At 39.9% G+C, this 24735-nt stretch overlaps 1 protein-coding gene across 6 annotated transcripts in view; it reads left to right on the top strand.

Moving 5' to 3' along the window:
• The first annotated feature begins 689 nt into the window (after positions 1-689).
• The window catches only part of TMEM150C (transmembrane protein 150C), a 42936-nt gene continuing 18890 nt past the window's right edge, over positions 690-24735 (top strand). For 2 of the 6 annotated variants that reach the window (XM_087875040.1, XM_034431186.2), the window contains exons 1-3: positions 811-1089; positions 6633-6696; positions 23961-24042. In XM_087875040.1, the coding sequence (XP_087731166.1) occupies positions 23963-24042 (80 nt within the window). In that variant the 5' untranslated portion in view covers positions 811-1089; positions 6633-6696; positions 23961-23962. Of the gene's footprint in view, positions 1090-6632; positions 6697-18070; positions 18149-20653; positions 20848-23960; positions 24043-24735 lie in introns of all 6 variants that reach the window. The other 4 variants (XM_034431184.2, XM_034431182.2, XM_087875039.1 and 1 more) reach the window with 4 other exon arrangements.

Raw genomic sequence — 24735 nt, 5'->3', positions numbered from 1 at the left:
CTATCGTATATATTCTCCTTTATCGGCCCTGCATGATGCATATCTGTATCTTCTATTATTCATCGATCAACCCTCGAAGCCACCGCAGTCTCGTGACTGAAATCGAAACACGACCAAGCACCAGAAGTAGGGACAGCAATAAAACCCCATCGATCGGCGATTTTAAACCAAAGCGTCCCGACCCCGGGACCAGAGATCCTTTGTGGCAGGGGGGGGAAGCCTCTTTGGAACAAAAAAAAAAAAAAAATACAAAACACCGCAGAGGCAGGCAGGAGAGCGGGGCGGCTCAGCAGCACCGTGTTGTGTGTATGTGTGTGTGTGTGGGGGGGACCGAGGACCACGCAACCCGGATTGTGTGTGGGGGGGTGGGGGTGGGGGCTAAGGTGGAGCACTTGCCAAGGCAAGGCAATGGTGGCTTCCACGAGCGATGGAATCCCGGGAGTGGGGGGGGGGCGATTCCCAGTAATCCAGCATCTTCCCCCCCCGCACCCCGCGTGTTTCCCGTTCACACGTGCCCCGCAGCCGCAGCCCTCCCTTCCCTTCCCCCGGCGCCTCCCCTCTGGCCAGGCGGGGAAGGGCTGCGGCTTGGCCGGGTAGGGAGGTCGATCCTGCCCTCGCCGCCTCTCTCTCTTTCCCCCTTCTCCCCCCACCCTCCCCCCCTAAGACCCTACCTCCCTCCGGCTCTTGCCGGGCGGCCCGGAGCTTTCCTGCGTCGCCAGGATGTCCCCACCCTCTCCCGCACCCCTTCCTATCAGGATCCATCCCTCCCACGCCCCTTTCGGGGTGTGTTTCCCACCCACCCCCACCCCCACCCCTTATTTTCTCTTTCTCTCCCCCCCCCCCCACTCCCCCTTGCGAGCATCGGAGGGAGAAGCAGGCGGCCGCTCTTTTGTCTCTGACCCCGGAGAGAGGAGACTGGCCAGGCAGAGCAGGTTGCTCCCCCTCCCCACCCATTCCACCGCACCGCTTCCTCGTGGCTTCTTCTCGCCGTGGGCCAAGGTGGTCTTTGGGCTTGCTGAGATCGCCGCGCCCCTTCTTCTTCTTCCTCTTCTTCCTCCTCCTCGCGGGCCGATCGCGGATCCTCGGCAGGTGGGTAGACGAGCGGGATGCTCGCTTTGCAACCGGGGCTTCCCCGCTTTGCCACCCTTGGCGCCCCCCCCTCCCCTCCCCTCTCTTCCTTCTTGCCTGGACCATCTTCCAAAAGACTCCAGCTTCCCCGGGACAGTGGCGATCCAGTACCCGGTCCCATTGTAAGCCCCAGCGACTCTGAATATTGGGGGTACCCTGTGTGGTTCACCCACTGCCTGCCTCCCTCCCTCTGCCCTCCCCACACTTTCTCCTTCTTGCAGGCATCTCCCAAGATCTGGGTGCAGCCCTGAAGGATTGGCACTTTTATCATCAGGAGGAGGGTTTTTCCTTGCTTTCTGGTTTCCTTGCCTTAGCCAGTCCTTTCCTTTGATTTAAAGGCTGCCTTGATTGATTGATTTATAAATAAATAAATGAATAAATAAATAAATAAATAATTTTATTTCTATACCGCCCTTCTCCCGAAGGACTCAGGGCGGTGTACAGCCTATTAAAAAACACAAAGACAAACATCAGTTAAAAATAATTAAAATCATTACATAATTCGGCTGAAATTTAAAACCCCCAAAATTTAAAACCCAATTTAAAAATCATTACATTGATAGCCCGGCTTGGCGGAATTTATTTATTTATTTATTTATTTATTTATTTATTTATTTATTTATTTATTTATTTATTTATTTATTTATTTGTTAGTTAGATTTATATGCTGCCCTTCTCCGGAGACTCAGGGCGGCTTACAACGCATTCAGCAATAGCCTTCATACTTTTGTATATACCTGCTTAGTAGGGCTTTTTGCCCCCCCCCAAAGCAGTGTTCTATTTTATACAAAGTCAGCTTATTGCCCCCACAATCTGGGTCCTCATTTTACCTACCTCGAAAGGATGGAAGGCTGAGTCAACCTTTATGGGCTTTGAAACCCCTCTCTGCCAGCCTGGAGGAAAAGAAGAAGAAGAACGGGGGGGGGGGGGGGAGAAAAGGAAGGAAAAACAGCAAATCAGCCCCACTTTGGGATTCATGCAGCGGTTTTTCCCCCCATCTGAAATCTCAACTTGCCCTGACAGCTGCAAGCTGCAAGCTGCAGTCCTCCGCTTCTCTTCCCTGGGGGGTAACCCCTGCTGAAGCCGGTATATAAGATGGTGCTATTAATATGTTTCTCCTCCCCGAGCCTTGCGCTCTCTGCTACATGCTGGCTTTCCTGCATCGTTCCAGGGTAGCCACTTTTCACACAAGGCTTCGCCTGCCCTGAAGAGAGGCCGGCTCTCCCCGAGAATCCCATTTGCTCATGTTTTTTTCACCCTGCTCCTCATCCTAGCCTGTTAAAAACCTTAAAAGAGTTGTCTCCTTTATCCTAGTAGTCCTTAGAAGCAAACTGTTGGGCGGGAGGGAGGATGCCCCTTATTTCAGCGTATTTCCATCCTGCAGCCATTCGTGGAAGTCGATCTTGGAAAAAGCCTAGATGGCGATGATGAAGATTTCTTTCTTTCTTTCTGGCGTGTGGCAGGCAGCCTGAGGACATTTCAAAGCCATGTGCTTGCTATTGTTTCAAGATTGAAGTGCCCTTGACGATGGGTTTGTGTGCAAAAGCGTGCAAAATGTGGTACTGGTATTGTGCAGGAAGGGCCTTGGCACCTCCTTGCAGGACTTGGTTGGGCTGCCATGTGCCAGAAAAAGAGGAAAGGGCATCTTTTTAATTCGGGTTAATTTTGTTCTTAGAAACAACTGGCAAAGGATAGGGTGATTTAGATGCCACCCAATGGAGTGGGGGCTGGGTATTCTCCGTCCCAATGTCGGACTGTTAATCAAGTTCCAAAGCCACAATTAAGCCTCCTCCAGAGAATTCAGAGAACTTTGCTCCTGAAAACAGTGCGAAACTATTCTTGGGTTTCTTCCACCAGCTTTCCAAATGCTGGCAACAGCCAGATGTGCTGGGACTGCAGCGCCCAGAATTCCTAACTGGTGTGGCCATTGCTGAGAATTCTGAGAGATCACGTCCACACATCTGGAGGGGGCCAGGGCTGGGACCGACTGTCGTAGGGTAAGGCGCATGAGATCTCTAGGTGTGCATCAGCATTCAAATCCTGGCCTGTCCAATTTGGTCCACCAGGTTGGACACATTGTGGATCCCCATCAGCTAAAAATGTTGGCTGGCCAGGGACCAGAAGAGGGCCTTCTCTGCTGTAGCCCCTGCTCTGTGGAACATCCTCCCTTTTATTTATTTATTTTTATTTATTTGTCAAGAATGTATTAGTTAATAAGTATAAACATGGATTGGATACATAAAATAGATACAAATAGAGGAAACATTAGGACAGGGACGATAGGCACGCTGGTGCTCTTATGCACGCACCTTACAGACCTCTTAGGAATGGGGTGAGGTCAACAGTAGACAGTCTAAGGTTAAAGTTTTGGGAGTTTTGGAATAAAACCACAGAGTCAAGTAGTGCATTCCAGGCATTGACCAGTCTGTTGCAATCGAGTTTGGAACACTTCACTTTAAGTTTGTATCTATTGTGTGCTCGTGTATTGTTGTGGTTGAAACTGAAGTAGTCATTGACAGGTAGGACATTGTAGCAGATAATTTTATGAGCTAGGCTTAGGTCATACCAAAGGCAGTGTAGTTCTAAATTTTCTAAGCTCAGAATTTCAAGTCTGGTGGCATAAGGTATTCTGTTGCGAGCAGAGGAGTGGAGGACTCTTCTTGTGAAATATTTCTGGACACATTCAATTGTATTGATGTCCGATATGTAGTGCGGGTTCCAGACAGATGAGCTGTATTCGAGAATTGGTCTAGCAAATGTTTTGCGTGCTCTGGTTAGTAGTGTAATATTACCGGAGAAGAAGCTATGCAAGACTAGGTTTACAACTCTTAATGCCTTTTTGGCGATGTTGTTACAGTGGGTTTTGGCACTTAGATCATTAGATATGAGTACTCAAAGGTCCTTGACAGAGATTCAAGGTCCCTTCAGAAATTAGAGTGACCCTGACCCCAAAAATTCTAAAAACTTGGCTATGTGTTCAAATCTGGGGTTCCAAATGTATTAAGGGTCCCATCTATTGGTTTTACTGTTAAATTGGATGTTGTAGATATCTATTTTGTACTGTTTTTATTGGTTTTAAATGTCTGTGGTGGTGCATTAGTTAGAATTCCACTGCCAGGAATTCAATCCTGACGGGTTCAAGGTTGACTCAGCCTTCTATCCTTCCGAGGTGGGTAAAATTAGGATCCAGATTGTTTGGGGGCAATTTGTAAACTGCTTAGAGAGGACTGTAAGGCATTATGAAGCAGTACATAAGTCTTTAAGTGCTATTTCTATTGCTATTTAGAATTATGAGCTGGCCAGAGTCATCAGGTTGAGATGGGGGGAGGGTACAGAAATCAATCAATCAATTAAATAAATAAATAAATAAATAAATAAATAAATAAATAAATAAGGGGTTTGCATACTGTAAAAAGGGAGTGAAAGAGAGTGGAAATGAAGGCAAGGATAAAAGGGGAAAAAAACTGTTGCTGCAATTGGTGTGTAAGCTGCGGGAACCTCTTTACAGAAAAATAGGGAGAATATTTTTGTGCTTATAATTATGCGTGCCTGTTTGTCCACTTTATTATGTATCAGCTTGCAGCACTGGACACAGGGAAGGATTTCCCTTGCCCACACCCTTTCTTTGTTCTCTGATTGTGGAAGTGTAATTTTTTTTTTTTTTTACAAATAGGGATACGTGGAATAAATTTAGCACAGTATGTTGGCTTTCTCTTTAGGGTAAATAAACACATTGTCTTTCTATACCTGAGGCTTATGTACATTTTTTAATCCATAATTTGTGGTTAGAATGTGGGTTGGGAGTTCTAAACCTCATATCTTCCTCAAGGCTGCCTTTTGATTTATACTCCCAACAATGGCTAAGACGCTGAAGGATTTTCAATTGTAATTTTTAAAAAAAAAAAATAGAAAAGGAGATGCCCATTTCATTCTAGTTTGGGTCCAAATTCTTTGATAAGTTTAAAGAGAATAAAAAGGAAAGTTTGCCACAGGCTTGTACCAACTATCTGAGCAGAAGGAAGATGAGAAAGGGAGGGGGGGAAAGAAAGAGAAAATTGAAAAGAGAAAGAGAAAAAAGGTCATCATCTTGTATGAACTTGGATGTTCCGAGAAGGAAGAACATTCAATATTGGGCAAAAGATTTTGGCTACATCTAAGTTCACCTGTTTGTGACTGTATATCTAGTCACTACTGAGTAATTGAGGGTTGGATCATCACAAATGCCAGAGCATAATCTTTTCATATCTTCCACCCAATCTCCCCCCCCCCCCCAGTTGTGTATCTTTATACCTGCGGATACCGGTCATCGGAGGCTGGTCCTGGAAGACACATACACCACTCAGACTTTGCACGCAGTTCCTGGCAGGGGAACATTTAAATTCCTGTGAAGGCCCTGTCCCTTCATGCTGATTTACATAAGCCCATCATTGTGCCTGAGTGGTGTAGGAGGCTAATGCCTCCTACTAAGGCAGCATTTAACATCCAGCTGCCTGCCATTACTGCGAGTTCAGTTCTCACCAGGCTCAAGGTCGACTCAGCCTTCCATCCTTTCTAAGGTGGGTAAAATGAGGACCCGGTTAGTGGGGGCAATAAGCTGACTTTGTATAAAATATACAAAAGAATGAAGGCTATTGCTTAACGCATTGTAAGCCGCCCTGAGTCTCCGGAGAAGGGCGGGCATATAAAAATAAATAAAAATAAAAAAATAAATAAAATTGTGTGCTACAGGCAGCGATGTCAAGGGGGGAATTGTTCTGTTTCTAAAAATTCAATCTTTCCTAATGTTAACTGATCAGCTAATGAACTCATGTGGTACCAGTTGAAGTAGCAATTTCAAATTTGTGATCACCAGTTTTTTTTTTTTTAAATCCCAACCAGCATCTGCTGGCTGCCTTCATGAAGGAGTCAGTGAAATGGCATTAATAAATCAGGGATGAGCAGCCTATATCTTATCCAAACGTTTTTTTTGTTCTACGTCTCCCACAATGCATTGCTGTGGACAGTGCTGGGGGAAACTAATGGGATTGAATTTCAAACAACTGGACGATTCCAGGTTCCTGCTGTTTGTGTTCAGCATTCATATGTGCAGCAATCACATGTCTGCACACTGGTTATTTAAATTTGCCATAGTAGATCTGTCAATATGTCTCCTTCTCCTTTTCCTTTTCCTTTTCCTTTTCCTTTTCCTTTTCCTTCTCCTTCTCCTTCTCCTTCTCCTTCTCCTTTTCCTTCTCCTTCTCCTCCTTCTTCTCCTTCTCCTTCTCCTTCTCCCCCTTCTCCTTCGTCTTCGCCTCCTTCTCCTCCTTCTCCTTCTCCTTCTCCTTTTCCTTCTCCTTCTCCTTCTCCTCCTTCTCCTTCTCCTTCTCCTTCTCCTTCTCCTTCTCCTTCTCCTTCTCCTCCTCCTCCTCCTCCTTCTCCTTCTCCCCCTTCTTCTTTTTTGGGATTATTGCCTCTCATAGCATGTCTTGGATATTATAACTCACATGTGGCTTTCTGTCTAACAGGCTGAGAGCGAAGTGTGACTTTCCACAAAGCGTCATATATGCTGAAGCTCTTGGACGTTAGACGGTAAGTTTTCTCCATAACCCTGAAGACGTTAAAGCACACAGCTGCTGGAACTCTCCCAAAAAAAGAAAAAGACAGATGTACCAATTTTATGGATAAAAGCTTTTTTCTTTTAATAAGAACAGAAGCTCTCTTTATTGTCTTCCTTATTTCCTGGTCCTGTAAGCCTCAATAGTCAAAAACAGTTATGAGTAAGACTTGTATAATTTAATTTAATTTAATTTAATTAATTAAATTTATATGCCGCCCCTCTCCGAAGACTCAGGGCGGCTCTAAAGTAATGAAACAAATTAATCACAACAATTCTTAAGTGTCATTGCTTTGCATGGCACTTAGGATAGACTTTACTGCATTAGTCTTCTAGACTAATGGTTCTGCCTCAACCATTGTATTTGCATGACCTACTAGACCAGGATTAGACTTAACCATGGTTAAGGCACTTGCTTGATGAATTTGCTCTAAATTACACCAAACTGGGTCAGAATGCAGTTTGACTATGTCCTTTTAATTGGTATAGTTGTTGTGAGGTTTGTTTCTCAAAAATATTTCTAAAATCTACCATGGGGTGATTACAGCCAGAGCCTTTGCATGTGAGATGGGAATGCTGGTTGTTCTAACTTTTTTATTTTCACATGTATGATAGTACAGCAGTTGCAACAGAATAATAAGAGGGAGCATCAGAAAAGCAGCTTTGCCACAAGTCTAGTTTCCTGTTTTGTGTTCCTGGAGGAATAATGGCTGCTTAATCATAAATTAACCACTAATGTGGGTTTGGATAACATGCTGGTCTGTGTGGTTGACATAAGATAATCATAAAGTAATCTGTTATTACAGATAGGAGTTAAAATGGTCCTTAGCCATACTCTTATATTCTAATCTGCAGGCTACTTTACTTTGTCATCTGAACTGGATCAATGTCTCTGTCTAATTTTGCTTTTTACAGCTCTCCTGATAATTTCAAAGAAGCATATTGTGCAATCAGAATAAATTACTGAGGGAGAAACCAGAGCTCTCAAATGTCTGCGATTGTGTGAAATTGGCAGAGTTCAGGGCTTGAAATATTGTATGTGTTTGCTTTTTGGCATAATATCTAGGGACTTTTAAGGCTATAAAGTGTTCCTGGAACTTGTTTCTTTTTCTTTTTCTCTGTGTTTTTTTTTAAAAAACAAGACTAAAATTTGAGTGCCAGTTTTGTAAATTTAAAGTGAGTTTAATGTCTGTCAAATAGAATGGATTGGCTTGATGTGATAATTCAGACAGATGTTGTTGTGTGAGAAATGGGAAGAAGTACGGTGAACGCTGCCATGACCTGTGCAAAAGGCAACGTTTCAATTGATCAATGTGACAAGCTTTAAATCACTTCTTTTCTGGAATTAATATAAAATCAACCAATGATTTGTCATTATGCACTTATCACTTGTGGAGAAATCTGAATCAGATGTTATTTATTCCGTGGGGTTCTATTCTTCCCTGCCTTCTGCTACAATTTCCTTAATTTGGAATTCCAAGATGGGTTATAAAATCCCTTGAGTTTCTAATGATATTGTTACTCAATCTTGGCAACTTGAAGATGTGTGCGGACTTCCAGCATGCTGGCTTTGGTGCAAATTTAGGAGCATTTTGAATTGGGAAGCATATGTGAAATCATAGCTGCCAGTTCTGTAGCTGTCTTGGCCTTCATAGGCATCTTCCCAAAAACCCCAGGATGTCGTAATGTATCAGCACAGTATATGTGCTGATGTGAGCAATGTGGTCTTTTGCAATTGACAGATGGAAATTTTTGTCAATGCCCAGATTTTCTAAGTACCGTCTGAGATTTATGGATGTGGCACTCAGTGCGCTGATAACCCCTGGACCACCACAGCCGATTTATGCCATAATCTTTCAATTTTGATTTTCAGATCTTGATACTTTGTGATCTAAATGCTATTGCTATTCCTACTATCTCCTGGTATTGCCACATCCAGTCCATGCTTTCTTCTTTTCTAACTCAGTTATATCTGGGTTATAATCCTACAGTATTTAAAACCTTCTCATTTTCAACTCTATGTTCCCACCAATTTTTCATTAATGGCACATGGCAATTTTTACAGCTGTTCCAGCAAATCTGCTTGTGCAATCTTCATGCAGAAAATTAAGTATGTCATGTGTTTCTTCTGCTTTTTTGCACAATCTGTACTTTGAATTATTTGATGATTTTTCAGTTCTGGCTTTGATTGCATTTGTTCGGATAGCTTGTTCTTATGCAGCCAAAATCAAGCATTTTGGTTTTCAATGTTCCAGTTGTAAGCCAGATTTTATCTTTATCCACTGTCCCTTCAATGTTTTTTTTAGAAATTGACCATATGATGCTTTTCTTTGCCAGCGTTCTGTTTACATTATTTTGATATTTACTTTTCGTTCACTGTAGACCAGGTTCCAATTTTTAACTTGCAACAGTGCTTGTCTTGGTTATCTTTTACATAACCAGCCAATTCTTGTTTTTCTTCTTTGATACTTTGTTTGACTTGAAGTAAATCTCTGCCTCCATTTCTTCAGGGCACGTATACAAGTAGTCCTCGACTTACAACAGTTCATTTAGTGACTGTTCAAAGTTATAACAGCACTGAAAAAAGTGACTTAGGACCGTTTTTTCCACACTTATGACCTTTGCAGCATCCCCGTGGTCACGTGATCAAAATTCAGAAGCTTAGCAACTGGTTCACACTTACGACGGTGGCAGTGTCATGCAATCGCTTTTTGCAACCTCCCGACAAGCAAAGTCAACTGAGAAGCCAGATTCACTTAACAACTATGTTTCTAATTTAAGAACTGCAGTGATTCACTTAACAGCTGTGGCAAGAAAGGTGGTAAAATGGGGCAAAATTCACTTAACAAATGTCTCACCGAGCAACAGAAATTTTGGGCTCAATTGTAGTGATAAATTGAGGACTACCTGCAATCTAAGAATATCATTATGAGGATGTAATGCATAATGAATAGACATCATGGTTTTTTTTAGTCCAAACAGTTCAGTTTAACTTGTTGTCTTTAGCAATGTTTTCCCTCCTTGGTGTATTCTTTATTGATCATAATTTTAACTTGTCCATGCTTCATGTAAGCCAACTGTAAAACGTCCAGATATCTGTAACTTCATCCTGATGACTTCTGATGGTTTGGCATTTGGTGTTTCAATTCCATTAATGTTTGTGATTTTACCCTGATTTATAGCAATACCACTTAGACTTATATACCACTTCATAGTGCTTTACAAGCCCTCTCTAAGCGGTTTACAAAGTCACCATATTGCCCCCAACAATCTGGGTCCTCATTTTACTGACCTCGGAAGGGTGGAAGGTTGAGTCAACCTTGAGCCAGTCAGGATCGAACTCCTGGCAGTGAGCAGTATCTTAGCCTGCAATTCTGCTTACCTTAGCAAATTTCTTTAGGCCAAACTCCATTGCTAGTTCTATGCTAAAAATCCTTAAGTGTTCGTCAATGCCTGGATTTCAGTGTCTGAGTTTCTATATAGCTTCAGATAAACTATACAAAGCAAATGTGAGCTTTTATTAGCATTTTTGCTGTTTGATGGCCAAGATTACTTTTCTTCCAAATTGCAGAAAGCGGGAATGTAGCAATGACGAATATTAAAGGTGATGTATCTCCGAATGTTGACAAGCCCATATTTTTCATTTCCAGTCACTAATTCTGTCTTCCGCTGCTTCATTATTTTTTCTACAAACATGCTAATGTTTTTATTGGCAACAGTGGTTTTCCAAACATTTGATGATGATCCAACTAGGTGGTAAAAAATTAAATGCCTTTTATAATCAATCCAGACCATATGTAATGTTTTTTTTTTCATTTTTTGCAATTCTCAAGAACCATAAGAAGTTAATATTTTGTATGTCTGCTTTTCCTTTTGCTTACTTTCTGTTCTACTGGAAGGACATTATTTTTTTCTAATTAATCTTGGATGTTGTCTGTTATTATTATTAGGAGTAATTTAAGCATTGTAGGCAAGCATGTTATTGGCCTATAGCAGGGGTCAGCAATCTGCGGCTCTGGAGCCGCATGTGGCTCTTTCATCCTTCTGTTGTGGCTTCCTGTCACCGGTCGGCTCCACAATAGGGCTTTCGGTTAGGACAGGTAGAGGAAAAAGGTTGCTGCGCTAGGAGGAGACTCTATGGTGGTGGTGGTGGTGTTGAAACTGAACTTCCGGTCAGCAGAGGAAAAAAGGACACTGCACTAGGAGGAGACTCTATGGTTGGGGAACCAGACTTCCGGTTGGCTCCAGAATTGAACGTGGGGCTTCAGGTTAGGACCTTTGTGGCTCTTTGAGTGTTTAAGGTTGCCGACACCTGACCTATAGTTTCCTGGTGTTGTCTGGTTTGCTGATTCTTTTTGAATTGGATAAGTTATTAACCAGTCCCTGGTGCAATATTTAATTAAACTATTTTAACTATAATTGGACTCAATCTAGTTAGATATTTGAGCCAAAATCCATGCAACTGATCATTTCCAGGGGATGTCCAGTTTTTAATCTTTTTCACTCAATTATTAACCATTCCTGCTATTATTATTGATTTTTCTATTTGCTTTTTTTTTTACTAAGTTCATCTTCAAATTCTCTTATCCTTCCAACACTTTATTATAGCCTTTTAAAATTTCCCATAACCCTTTCCAGGACTAGATTCTTTCCTTTTATTTTATTTTCTATTTCTATAATTTCTATTGCCACTTATACATCGGTAGAATTATGTCCGATTTCATTGAAATAGTTGATTTTGCTTAAATTGGATGATCCGTGCCTCATAGCATTCAATTTTCCCTGCTGTTAGTTTATGATTTTATCTGATTATTTATCAAATTGAGACACTGCCCGTCTCACTAGCCAAATGAATCTGGTCAGTTTACAGATTTCCACAGCTTCTTCATTTTTTCTGTGCTAAGCCAATATATATATATTTATTAGGCTTATCTTGATTCTTACAATCCTCTTTTTTGGGTTTTTCATGTTCTATAAATTACTTGCACCTGATCTTAATGTTTTTATTTTGGCTTCCAATCTGATGTTCCAATTTGGGACAGAATATAATTTTGCTTTTTGTATATATAATATCAATATACACTTCTTGTGTAACCACCATCGTACTGTAGGAAACTTATTAGCAATAGATGTTATTTTAATCCTTGCAAGCACTTTATTCAATCCTCCAATTTCAATGCTGGCAGCCTCTGTCATTCGGGTAATTCTGCATATGTTAAAATGTTTTCTTTTAATTATTCTTTTTGGGTGTGTGTGAATTTATAGGTTGTTTCAATGATACCCTGTTCTTGTTCTGTTGTTATTACTTTTTCTAAATTACCATTTGTGCGGTTTATATCAGCTCTTTCTTTTACATTTGCAATTGTTGCTATCTAAGATTCTTCTACTATTCTACTATTATTGGTTTTGGGTCTTACATTTTTATAATTTTTTTTTAAAAAAAACAAGTTTTATTGCCCCCAGCCCCCCACATTTACCCACATCTTTTTTGAACAAAGTATTGGCCATATCTCATCTTATACAATTAATCAAATTCAAATACATTTTACTCAATTACAGTTTTTGCCAAAATCTTTTTTCCCCTTTTCTTTGATCATGTCTCAATATTTTATGCTTGCTTACATAAACAACATCTTCATTTGCCCTTAAATTCTAATTATTGCTATTTATTCATATTTGTTCTCTTTTATTTTTTAAACAATTCATTCTTTATCTTAATATCTTTATATTTGTTCGGGGTTGCCTTTCTTCCATTTCATCTTTTTTTATTGTACAGCAATCTTTCTCCTCAAACCTACCACCTCTCTCTTTTCTTTCCTTCTTACTTTCTCTTCCCCTCCTCTTCTTCTCCTCCCTACTTCCCCTTCCTTCCTCTTTCTCCTCCTCCTCCTCTCTTCCTCTCTCTCTTACCTTCACTCCTACTCTAATTTCCCTTCCCTTCCCTTCCTTCCTCCCTTCCCTTCCTTCCCTCTCTCTCCTTCCTTCTCTCTTCCATCTCTCTTCTCATTCCTTCATTTATAATTTTTCTGAACCAGCTTTGTATCCCTGAATATCTTATTTCTGGTAATGAATCTCCTTTGATCTGCTAATGGTTGTTCAATGAGATTTAAGACTGGATAAGTTCTTTTTCCAGTGTTCAAATATTTGCTTTAAGTACCCCTGCTTTGTTGGTTCTGATTTATAACACAGGTAGTCCTCAACTTACAAACATCCAGCTAGCGACATTTGAAATTACAACAGCACTGAAACACTAGTGACTTATGACCATTTTTCACATTTATGGTCGTTGCAACATCCCCATGGTCATGTGATCAAAATGTGGGAAACTGGAAACTGGCATGTATTTATGACAGTTGCTGTCCCTAAGTCAGGGGTCAGCAATCTGCGGCTCTGGAGCCTTATGTGGCTCTTTCACCCCTCTGCTGTGGCTCCCTGTCACTCAAAATATGTGTCACAACCGCCAATGTGCGATACCCGCCAGCATGCAATTTATTGAGCTTTTCAACCTTCGGTAGGCCAACCATGGATAAATCCAAGAAAAGAAAAGTTTCAGAAGAAAACAGAACGTTTAATTCAACTACTTATGCTAGTTTTGTGGCCGCTTAAGAAATAGTCAGGCATGGGAAGGATTTTGTGGCTCCCGGTGTTTTATTTTCTGTGGGAAACGGGTCCAAATGGCTCTTTGAGTGCTTAAGGTTGCAAACCCCTACCCTAGGTCATGTGATCACTATTTGAAACCTTCCCAGCTGGCCTCCCACAAGCATAGTAAACAGGGGGAAGCCAAATTCCCTTAATGGTCACAATTCGCTTAACAACCGCAGTGTTCACTTAACAACTGTGGCAAAAATATCAAATGGGACACGCAACTCAACAACTTCCTTGCTTAGCAACAGAAGTATTGGGCTCAAATGTGGTCATAAATCGAGGACTACCTTTTAGGCCATAATGGCATGGTTTTCAAACATTGTTTTTGTCTTATCTGCAGTTGTTGTTCTTCCCATAATCCTACAGAAGAAGGCCTTGGTTGCCCAGCCATTGTTGTTGAACCCTATTGCCCACTTGTCAAGAGATACCCAGGAATGTAACGTCTATTGTAGTTTTTGTTGAACCGTGTGATGACTGGTCCAATATAGGACTTTTTTTCCCCTGTTTTCACACCATATTAAATGAGTTGATAGCAGTGGTGGGTTTCACTTACCTTTGCTACTGGTTTGCATGCACAGAGCGTATTTGATGACGTCTGGGCGGGTGGGCGGAGCCTTCCACCACCGCCTCTACTGGTTCACCCGAACCGGGCGAACCGGTAGCAACCCACCACTAGTTGATAGACTTAAGCTGCCTCTTCCAATAAAATCTGACTGGCATGGGTGACCCTTCTAGTAGAATACACTACTGTCACTGGGTATTGTGCCTTGTGATTCTTGACAAGTGTATCTTGTCTTTTTATGTACACCGAGAGCATATGCACCAAAGACAAATTCCTTGTGTGTCCAATCACACTTGGCCAATAAAGAATTCTATTCTATTCTATTCTATTCTATTCTATTCTATTCTATTCTATTCTATTCTATAGCCAACATAATTCTCTACCTCAACAGACCATTGCATATCCGTCCCACACAACAAGGGGATGTCCATGGGGGGAGTTATTATTATGGTTTGTCACACAGCCAGATGTTTAGAATGGATTTGGCATATTTATCCATCTATCGAGTTGTGGGAGGAAACATCCATCTGGTTCAGTTCCAAGCTGGGAGAAAGACATTGAAAACATGGAGGCTGATTTATTGGAAAGATGGTTTATTGATGACGCAGAACCACATGTGATTCTGGGCAGCTGACAAAATGGAGTTGAGAGTGGGTGGGTTTGTATACCTTCTTTGGGCTTTGAACTTGAGCTTCCTGTTCCTGTGCAAGAACATGTATTTTATTGGCTGTTGTCAGATTCCTATGGGGTCTGTAGGGGTTATGTAGGGGTCATAGTTGGCCTCTATATAAGGTGTTTGTCTGAGTTAATTTGTCAACCTTTTGTTTGCTGCTTATCTGAGCTCCCAAGTGAAGCTTGGACTGCTCTGGGTTGGTGCAAGGAAGGGGCTTGTGTCCTGAAAGGGTGTTGGGCAATTCTTATTGTGCCTTAATGGCTTTCGTCCTGTTTTGGCTCTTGGGTGAGGGTTATTTGGCTTATGAATAGAGCTATCTAGATACTTGTCTTCTTTCAATAAGCTCTTTATCTCTTAAGTGCTGATATCTGCTATTAAGGAAAATGGGGGTTGCTTTCTGCCTCTAAAAAAACCATGTTTCTCCATTTCTCTTCTAGGGAAATATAATATTCTTCCTTTTTAATATATCCCCAAATATTTCATCCCTCAGGGAGAGGGGGTAGACGCTGACTTTCTACAGAGTCCTTTCAAGCAACTGGGATAGGCTGATGTTGTTTGATACTGGTGTTAAAGATATCCTTTGAGGATCAAAGTTCCAAAGTAAAAGTTACTCATTACAAGTAAAGCTGGCTTTTGCAATTGTCAATGCCAAAGATATTCAACAGATGGTCCAGTTGTTTGGGGTTTGCACCCAAGGTGCCTATTATTAGTAGTATTATTTTTGCTTTCTTTTTGTTAAGTCTGCAGTGTTATGTTGCACATGTTTCAGTTTTAATGCCGTTGAGTTATTATTGACACCTGGTGATTGCCTTGGCAACGTTTTTCGGAAGTGTGGTTTGCCATTGCTTCCTTTCTGGGGCTGAGAGAGGGTGACTGGTCCAAGGGCTTTGTGCTTAAGGTGGGACCAGAACTCACAGTCTCTCGGTTTCTAGTTTGGTGCCCTTAACCACTACACCAAACTGGCTAAATTATATAACCCTATTATTATTATTATTATTATTATTATTATTATTATTATTATTATTATTATTATTATTATTATTATTATTATTATTATTATTATTAAACTAATAGCCTTAAAATGAATACTGTACAAAATTCAAATATGATCTCCAGTTTCATTAAGATGAAAAGTAGGTTAGCTTTTTTTCCCACCTACTGTGATTTTTCTGTACTTATGTTATGATTGGAAATAGATTTGATTTTAAAACATGGATTTTAATATTTTTGTGACAGATCTGCTTGTTTCTTTCTTCCTTAAAGTGAATTTTTAGGCAAGATCGAGGGCAGTATGACACATTGTTAGTGCTGTAGGGTACCTCATTTGCACATCCATCATTTTTCCATGTTCGGTTTCAAACAATGTCATTGTTTGGGCATTTGCATTCTTCCTTTGTTTTCCTCATCATCTTGCTGGATGAGATGTTCTTAAGGAATTAAAAGCTTTGGCATTATTTGTGAATTGCAGTCAACCTAGTATGGCAAATACTTTCATGGGGATTTTTGTTTTACAATAATGGAGAGAAATTCAGAAGGGAAAGGCTAAAGAGGAAAAGATTTAAATCTTATTCTTGTTGGAACCTATGCAAATTGTCCAATTAAAAAGAAAGAAAATCCCATCATATTTAAAATGCAAATGGCATGCATTACATGTTATCATGGTTATATGCCCCTTTCTTCAGTTTTATTAACGACTTGGAGGAAGGGGTGGAAGGTATGCTTATCAAATTTGCAGTTGACAAAATCCAGTAGGATAGCTAATATTTTAAAAAGCAGAAGTAAAACCCTAACAAAATCTTGATAAATGATCTGAAAACAGTAGAACGCAATTTAAGACTTTGTTTTTTTCTTAAAACAAAAGAAAGCAAATGTGTAACATAAAAAGGAGAAAGGAATGTTCTGAGTTGGTGGTACTTGTAAAAAAAAGTTATTCCTATAATAGTTAATTATAAACTGCATGTGAGTCAGCAGTGTGAAGTACCGTAACTGCAAAAATAAAGATTTTCAGCTGCATGAATGGAAGTACAGTATAATTTAGAAATTATAGGAATTAATTGTGCCACTTTATTCTGGATTAGTGTGCCCTCAGCTGCTGAATCTTGCCCAGTTCCAAATATCACATTTTAAGAAGGATTCAGAGATTTTGGAATAAGTTCAGAAAATACAAAAGGTATCCTTACGGAACTAGAAGCTAAATCTGTAAAGAGAGCTTATAGAACCTGAGGATGATTAATTTCGAAAAGAAAGGGCTAAATGCAGAGATGATAGATAGTATTCTTCGATTATCTGAAAAAATGTCACCCAGAAGAAGGCCAAGACCTGTTCTTGTAGTTACAGAAGAACTAAATTTTAGAAGACAGATTTCAGTTGAAGATTAGAAGAAAATCTTCCTACAATAAGAATAGTTCAACTGTGGAACCAGTTTCTACAAACGGGATGGATTTCCCTTCATTAGACATGTTCAATCACCATATGGGGTTGCTTTAATTTGGATTCCTACACTGAGATGTGAGGTGAATCCAGTGGCTTAAACACTGCTCACTATGATTCTGTATTGAGGTGACTACCTATGTCCTATGATCTAGGTTAGAAGCCATGTAAGAGTCCAATGAGCACCATGTAAACAGGGGTACCAATCATTGTTGGAGAACATAGATGTTGCTAACCTCCCAATTAAAAAGATATTTAACCTGGCATGATGGCACGACTTTCAAACTAGTGCCATTGCCACATCAGAGACTAATGAGCTCCTATCACCAAGAACATATTTGAATCCTATAATTAATCTATCATGCTATCTTCCTTGTGTTCTATTTGGCCAAAGCACACAAGAAATGATCTCGGCGTTTTGGCCTAGCCTTGTCTGAACTCCATAATAAAGCAGGGCCTAACCTCTGGAGTGCTTTCTCTTCGATTCCAAAAAGTTGCAGAGAGTAAATCTTGCAGTCCTGGAAACAACATGTCTACTTTCAAGAAGGGCAGGTAGATGCTATGCGCCCTTAAAAGAGATTTTCCAAAGCATTGCAGACCCTTCTTGTTAGTACTTACAGAGGAGTCCATCAGGAACTCTTTAGAGTTACAAATACAGAAGGAAGGTCTGGAGAAAGACTTCAGTACTGCGGCTAAAAAGACATGTTTATAAAATCACCAGGAACTGAGCTTTATTTGAATGAGGCGTCTTATTTTTAATATAAGATATGAGGATGAAATGCAATCAGAATGGAAAGCATGGGATTAATTAGATAGAACTTTTTTTTTTATTTACAAATGGATTATTGCAAATCTATGCTCTTATTTTCTCAAGGCGCATAGAGTTCTTTTTTTTTTATCCTCATAACAACTGTTTAAATGAGGTGGGTTGAGCTGAGGGGGAGTGGCTGACTCTCTTTTATCGTTGAGACTTGAACCAAATCCAACACCTTTTCTCCTCTGGCCTGTTCTGATATGTTCTGTAAATACTGTTTTTCAGGCATTAAAGGGACAAATCTGCATGACCTAATGATATTTGGTGTAGTGATTAAAGTGCTGGCCTAACAACCAGGAGACGGTAAGTTCTAGTCCTATTTTAGACCTGAATGCCAGCTAGGTGACTTTGGGCCAGTCACCAGGTGACTGTGAGTTCCAGTCCTGCCTTAAGGCATGAACTTGAATGGGAGACTTTGGTCCAATCGGCAGGAGACTGTGAGTTCTAGTCCCGCTTTAGGCATGAAAACCAGCCAGTCACATTTCAGCCAGTCACATTCTGTCAGCCCATCCCACCTCACAGGGTTGTTGTGGGGAGGAAATTGGAGGAGGGAATATTATATTTGCTGCCTTGAGTTAACATTATAAAGCAATGAAGGCGGGATAAAAAAAATCTAATTAATATTTTGGGATTAGACAAATTTGTCAGAGAAGAGTTAAACTGAAACCTTGATCTCTGCCTTGGTGTTGCAAAGTGAGCTCTGCCATGCATCTTAATTCCTCTAATGGTGGCATAATAGCTGGTTGCTACATTCCCATGATTTTCTGACACGAGCCATTTGCTAATGCAAGTACGGAGGTCCTGAGGCTAAGAATGAAGTTGAAAATGCGTGCCTTAAAACAACATAGCATTGATCCGTAGCCCTGGATGAGTCTCAAAACAGAGATTTTTTAAAGTTCTCTTGTAGCTGCTATTAATTAGTATCAAGATTGCAGCATTGCAGTGGTGAATGTTAAAATAGGCCCCTATTTCTAAAGCGGGTGCTACTGGAAAAGAAGCTTGCAATTCTTCCTGACATAGTTAAAGCAATATTGCTTTAACTGTGTCAGGAAGGATTGCAAGCTTCTTTTCCAGTATAAAGTGTATATATAAAGTGTTTTTCTATCGAGGCACCTGGTCTACCCCAGCATGTGGGAGGGAGCATTCTGCTTCCCTTTCGCCTTTCAGCTCCAATCCAGGAGCCCTCATGCAGGCAGCCCAAGTTCGAATCCAAGTAAGGGTATGGTTAGCTGATGAGAGCTAAATAGCTTGAAATAGATCTATACTAGTCTCCCTTTATTTCTTTATCAGCAAAATATAAATTTTATACATACATACATACACACACACACACACACACACACACACACACACACACACACACACATATATACGCAGATGAATTATGAAGGTGACTCTTATCTCACAGTGGGGATAAATTAATCCCTGAAGATGACAGAATGCTGGGATGTGTGCCATATTAAATAATTTCCCTCATAGAGAGAGAAAACTGCATGAGGCATGGCCATTGCTAGCTTTTCTTCTATAATTGCGTTTAATGTTTACATGTGTGTGTGTGTGTGTGTGTGTGTGGTGTATACACATTCAATTTATACACAAAACTGAATTTTACACACACACACACACACACACACACACACACACACACTGTATACACGTATGTATAATTCAGTTTTGTGTATAAATTGAATGGAAAAAATAGTCAAAGGAAAGGAATTAGAGTTAGGGTTATAGAAAGAAGGTCTGGAAAAAGGACTTCTGTATTGTGGCCGAAAAGGCAATATGGACATGTTCATAAAGTCACCAGGAGCTGAGCGTTATTTAAAGGATACTTCATTTTTTTTTTATTATTATAAGGAATGAGGGTCAAAGTAATTTAGCCCACCATTTCATTCGATCCACTCAGTTTAAAATCCTAGGCCTGTGTGAAGGCAAGTCCTATTCAGATCCATTCCTGACACGCTAGGGAGGCAATGTGGAATTAGGAGAGAATTTTTTTTTCCCAGCAGCTGCCATATTTTATTATTTATTTTATTATTATTATTTATTAATATTTATTATTTTATTTATTTTCTTGTATTGGTCTCCTTTAGAAGATTGCCCCATTTCCAAAAAAACAAACAAACCCTCAATCCACAATGCTGTATAAATTGTTGCCCAGTCTCTACAGAATTAACTTATGCTGTTCGGTCGAAATCTCCTTGGCCTCTCCCACTTATGAGGCCTAAGGATTAGGGAGCTAAAAATTGCACTTCTTATTTTGCTTGGCTTATTCATCAAACTTTTATTCCCTCAGCGATCTTAAGTGGACTTTCGGCAGCTTACAAAAGAAGACCATCGTGTCGTAGTACAAGATAAAAGTGCAATACTTCTAATTCCCCAAACACCATCTCAAAAAAACTTCAATTTTCAGGTGTTTTTTTGGAAGGTGGACATTGGGGCCAACCAGACCTTCCATGATGGGAGGTCATTCCAGAAAGCCAGACCCATTATGGGCAAACTCTTCCAGAAGTCATCAGCCCATCTCCTAAAAATGAGGGACAGACAGTTGTTTTTCCCAGCGTGAACAAAATGGTCAGGTCAACATCAATAGAGAGTTTATGATCTGGCACTTCACCCAATGCTGAGCGCTAAAGCTCTTTATAGATTAAGCACAACCCTATCAATTGCATTGTGTTGTATTTATCTACTTTTCACATTGCAGCGTCCATCTCTCCTGTGGCTGCCCAACCCATAGCCCCGTTTTATTTTATTTTTATTTTTTTGGGGACGGAAGAAAGATATAGGTGCAACCTCCTTTCTCCTCAGGTTTAATTCCATTCTTGCACACTGAGACAAGCAGCAGTGCAATTGGTGCACCAGCTTTCCAGACTGCCTCGGGATGGCCCACCTTGAACAAAAGCAGACGGCAGAGAGCCCTAAAATTGCCACTGAAATCACAAAGGATAAGTTGATGCCATCACGGCCTCAGCCAAACAGAAGGTCCAGTCGATCCTTTCCATGTGAGTGAGCTTACAACGAAGGTTTGAGATCCAGATATGACCTCTCCATATTCTTAGACTTCTTTCCTTTCTAACTCTTGCTGACTTTGTGACTCCAGGTGATGCATAATAAAACAACATTAAAATATCCTTTATTGACCATAACAGGAGGACTTACCGTATTTTCCGGAGTATAAGACACACCTTTTTCCCCCCTAAAAGGGGGTGAAAATTTAGGTGCATCTTATACACCAAATGTAGCCCCGCCCACCCACCGGCCCCCATCCTTTGGCCTGTGTCTCCCAGCAGTTTACCTCCTTGCAAGCAAACAGTAAGAAAAAACAGCTCCTTTCAGCTTCAGCACAGCCTAATTAGCACAAGTTGATTGGATCAGCCTCCCAACTCAGCTGATTTGCTCTCAGCTGTTTTGCGCAGGGCTCTGCTGCTTGCTACAAAGAGGTAAATTGCTGGAGCAGTTTTTTTTCCCCTTGTACTAATCAAATTATGCTGAAAACAAAAATGAAAGTAAAGCAGGCTGTTTGCTGTTTGCTGTAATGAGGCAAAATTGCTCAGAGGCAGAGGCAGATTTCTTTTTCTTCTTTTCCTCACCAAAAAAGGTAGGTGCGTTTTATACTCCGAAAAATACGGTAGTTCTATAAAACGTCACCATATTGTACAGTTTTAAAAATAAAAGTAAACATTCCACAACGCCACATAAATGGGAACTGTAGAATGGGTTTTCCCTAACTTCATCCAGTAATTCTGCTTTAGAGTTTCCAAGCCAAGAACCACATTTGGTCACAAGAGAGGCATGGAAACATGGTAGATAAACCCCTAATAGGAAGTTCATAGCTGCAAAATTGAGGCATTTTGGCATTACTCAGTGTTGACTGAGTTAAAAGTTAATAAGGATGTTAGGATGAAAGACAGAAATGGCCGTCTGTCAGTGATGGCATCTTTCTAAAGTTGAGTAACAAGCTTGAATTAATTGTTAGTTAATATGCAAGGACTGAGGACTGGTGTGGAAGGAATTAGAGAAAATCTGATTATGAGATGACCTGCACCTTGCTTGGAAATTAAACATGGAAATTACATAGAGAAAACAGTCTTCAGTTTTCCAGGTGACAAATGTACGTTGGGATACAGGTGAAGTTAGATCTGAGGTTCCGTCTAATGTTGACTGCTAGGTTTGTAAGAAACTAGTGAAAGTATGTTGGTGAATCAAACTGGTCATGAATTTTTCACCAAATCCCATTATTTTTTAATTTTTATCCATCCCTTTATTGGTTGGACCTTTCAGTCATCATTTAAAATACGGAGGCTGCCTTCTGGCTGTACCTCTGAAACATTCCATTATTTGAAAAACTTAATTACCATTCATACTTTTGAATACTTGCATTAATAATGCAATCATGTTTTTCCCCTCATTTTAAAATGGCCATTTCATGTTTTAGGGCTTTCTCCATTTAGTCCATTTCCAGAAATTTAAAATAAAAACCACTTCTTTTCATAGCACTCTTTAAAACTGAAACAAACTCTCATTTTCTTTCTTTTTCACTTTTTCTTTCTCTCCTATCCTAAAGATTTATACTAAATGTTTGGTAGTATTAAATTTTTTTTACATTGATTGTTGTACTGTATAGGGAATTTCTTATCTTGGTTGCTATACTGTTTTATTTTTATATTAGTTTATATATACTTTTGATTTGCCTGTTTTGATTTACTTATTTCGCCCCTAGTTATAAGCATGTGCTAATTAAAAGTATTGCTATTACTACTTGAAAGGTGTTGCCAATAAAAAAACCCCAGCATGAATATAAATTGCATGGGGGGAAAAACCCTTCTCTATACTAGTTTTGCAAAGAAAGGAACGTTATTTTAGTCCTTGAAACAAAACATAGGCTAGACTACTGCTTTTACATATGTGTATTCATTACATTTTATGTAAAATGTGCTTTCAAAGCTCCTTGTTTGAAGAATGGGTAATATGAGGCAGCAATTTTAAACCGTTCAGTTGCTTGCCTAGTAGCAAATAACTTAGCTGAATATATAGCTATGTTCACTTGGCATGCTTAGCCTAGTTACTGAATTTAATCATTTTCTATCTTTGCATAATATATTAAACTGCAGACTAAACACATGAATAGGATTTGCACAACTGTGCCTGAGCTTCAAAAACAAACCTCTTACCAAGGTTTAAACAAAGCAAGATTGGCATATTAGGCAATATTTTTAACCTGTGAACAAATTAAGGGTGTAATCTGAGTACGTAATTGCACTCTTGCCTTCTGGATGCCAGACAGAATTACCATTTTGCCAACTCAGCATGCACCAATGAGTTGATAATATTTCCCTGGTTGGAAAGTGTCCTCCTCATCTTTTTCCCAATCTTTACATCATTTACATCTGAAATTAATTAATTCCTACATGATGTTTCTCCATTCCAGTTTTTGGGAATGGAAGATAAATGCTGAAAATGGATAGAGCAGTCTATTTCAAGTTTAACAACTTCAATATGGACTTTTAACCTCCAGAAATTAGGGAATTCTGGGGGTTGAAGTCCACACATCTTTAATAAGTGGCCAAGGCTGAGAAACACTGGGATAGAATATAGTGTCCAGGTAGAGGTTTGAGCAACCAGAACATGATGCTTTGTATTTTTAATTTAAGAATCAGTTTGGTCTGGTGGTTAAATCACCAGATTAGAAAGTAGGAGACAATGAGTTCAAGTCCCACCTTACCCATGTAAGCCAGCTAAGTGACTTTTGGCCAGTCATTCTCTCTCAATCCAACCCACCTCAAAGCGTTGCTATTGTGAGGAACATAGGAGGAAGAAGGTGTGTTGGATATGTTTGCCACCCTGAGTTATTTGTAAAAATAATAAAGGAGGGATACAAATAAATAAAAATAATAATCGTAACAACACAACCCCATTTCCTCATAAGATCACGTTGCTCCAGAGAGAAAAAAAAGGAGATCCCAATGAGATAAAGAAGCAAGACGGGCGAAGAGCTGCACCATCCATATTCTACACTTTCTTTGCGCTTAGCAAAAAATATGTCTTCAGCCAATGAGTTTGTTAACTTCCATTCAACATAGCTTAGTTCATTTCCTATTTCCTTGTTTGTTCTCAGGCATGGATGGGAAGAAATTCAGTGTATGGATGTTCTTACCGCTTGTCTTGACGTTGTTTACCTCATCAGGACTGTGGATTGTGTAAGTACCTTTGCTGTAGTTTCTGGAAGGAAGATTATTTGACACAAATAAAATCTGTCAAATAATAGAAGTCACAACATGTTTCCAGCAGATCTTGACTGAAAACATGCCCAGCATAAGCAGCATTCTACCCAAGGAACATTATTATAATCAAATCTCTTTCTTGGAATGCTTTGTTTTTTTTCAGAACAATAACTTTCCTTGGATGAGGTAAGATAATTGCATAATAAATTTGCCTGGAAGTGTTTTCAGTCAAGATCCCAGAGCTGTGGAAGTTCTTTCCCCCAGTTTGTTTCTTTATATTTTTGCAGTACCGATCCAAAATTAGCATTTCCTAAGCCTGGCAAAGTTTATCTGTTGTGTATTGAGGTTGAACAACATTGCCTTGCCAATATAAACAATGCCATTGATAAAAAACATGCACACATATGCAAGAAATTAAGCATCTATGTCTGCAATCCAAATGTGATGGTAATCTGCATAGTTATGCAACATAAGCAAATCTGGAAAACTTGTTCTGTTCTGCATTGTTTAATTTGCAATTTTTACCTTATGCAATATTTTATCTGGGTACGGTTTACCACCCTGGAAAGCATGCAAAAAGTTAGTCAGATCTAAATCTCATTTTCTACCATAAATTGTCAGCAGATGTTATTACTGACCTAGTTTCCCAAGATGGCTAGATGTTTTAAG

Source organism: Pantherophis guttatus, chromosome 8 (assembly GCF_059756535.1).
Source record: "Pantherophis guttatus breed Tessera chromosome 8, ASM5975653v1, whole genome shotgun sequence".
Lineage (NCBI taxonomy): Eukaryota > Metazoa > Chordata > Lepidosauria > Squamata > Colubridae > Pantherophis > Pantherophis guttatus.
Note: the sequence above shows the minus strand (reverse complement) of the source record. Positions and strands in the feature narration are given on the sequence as shown.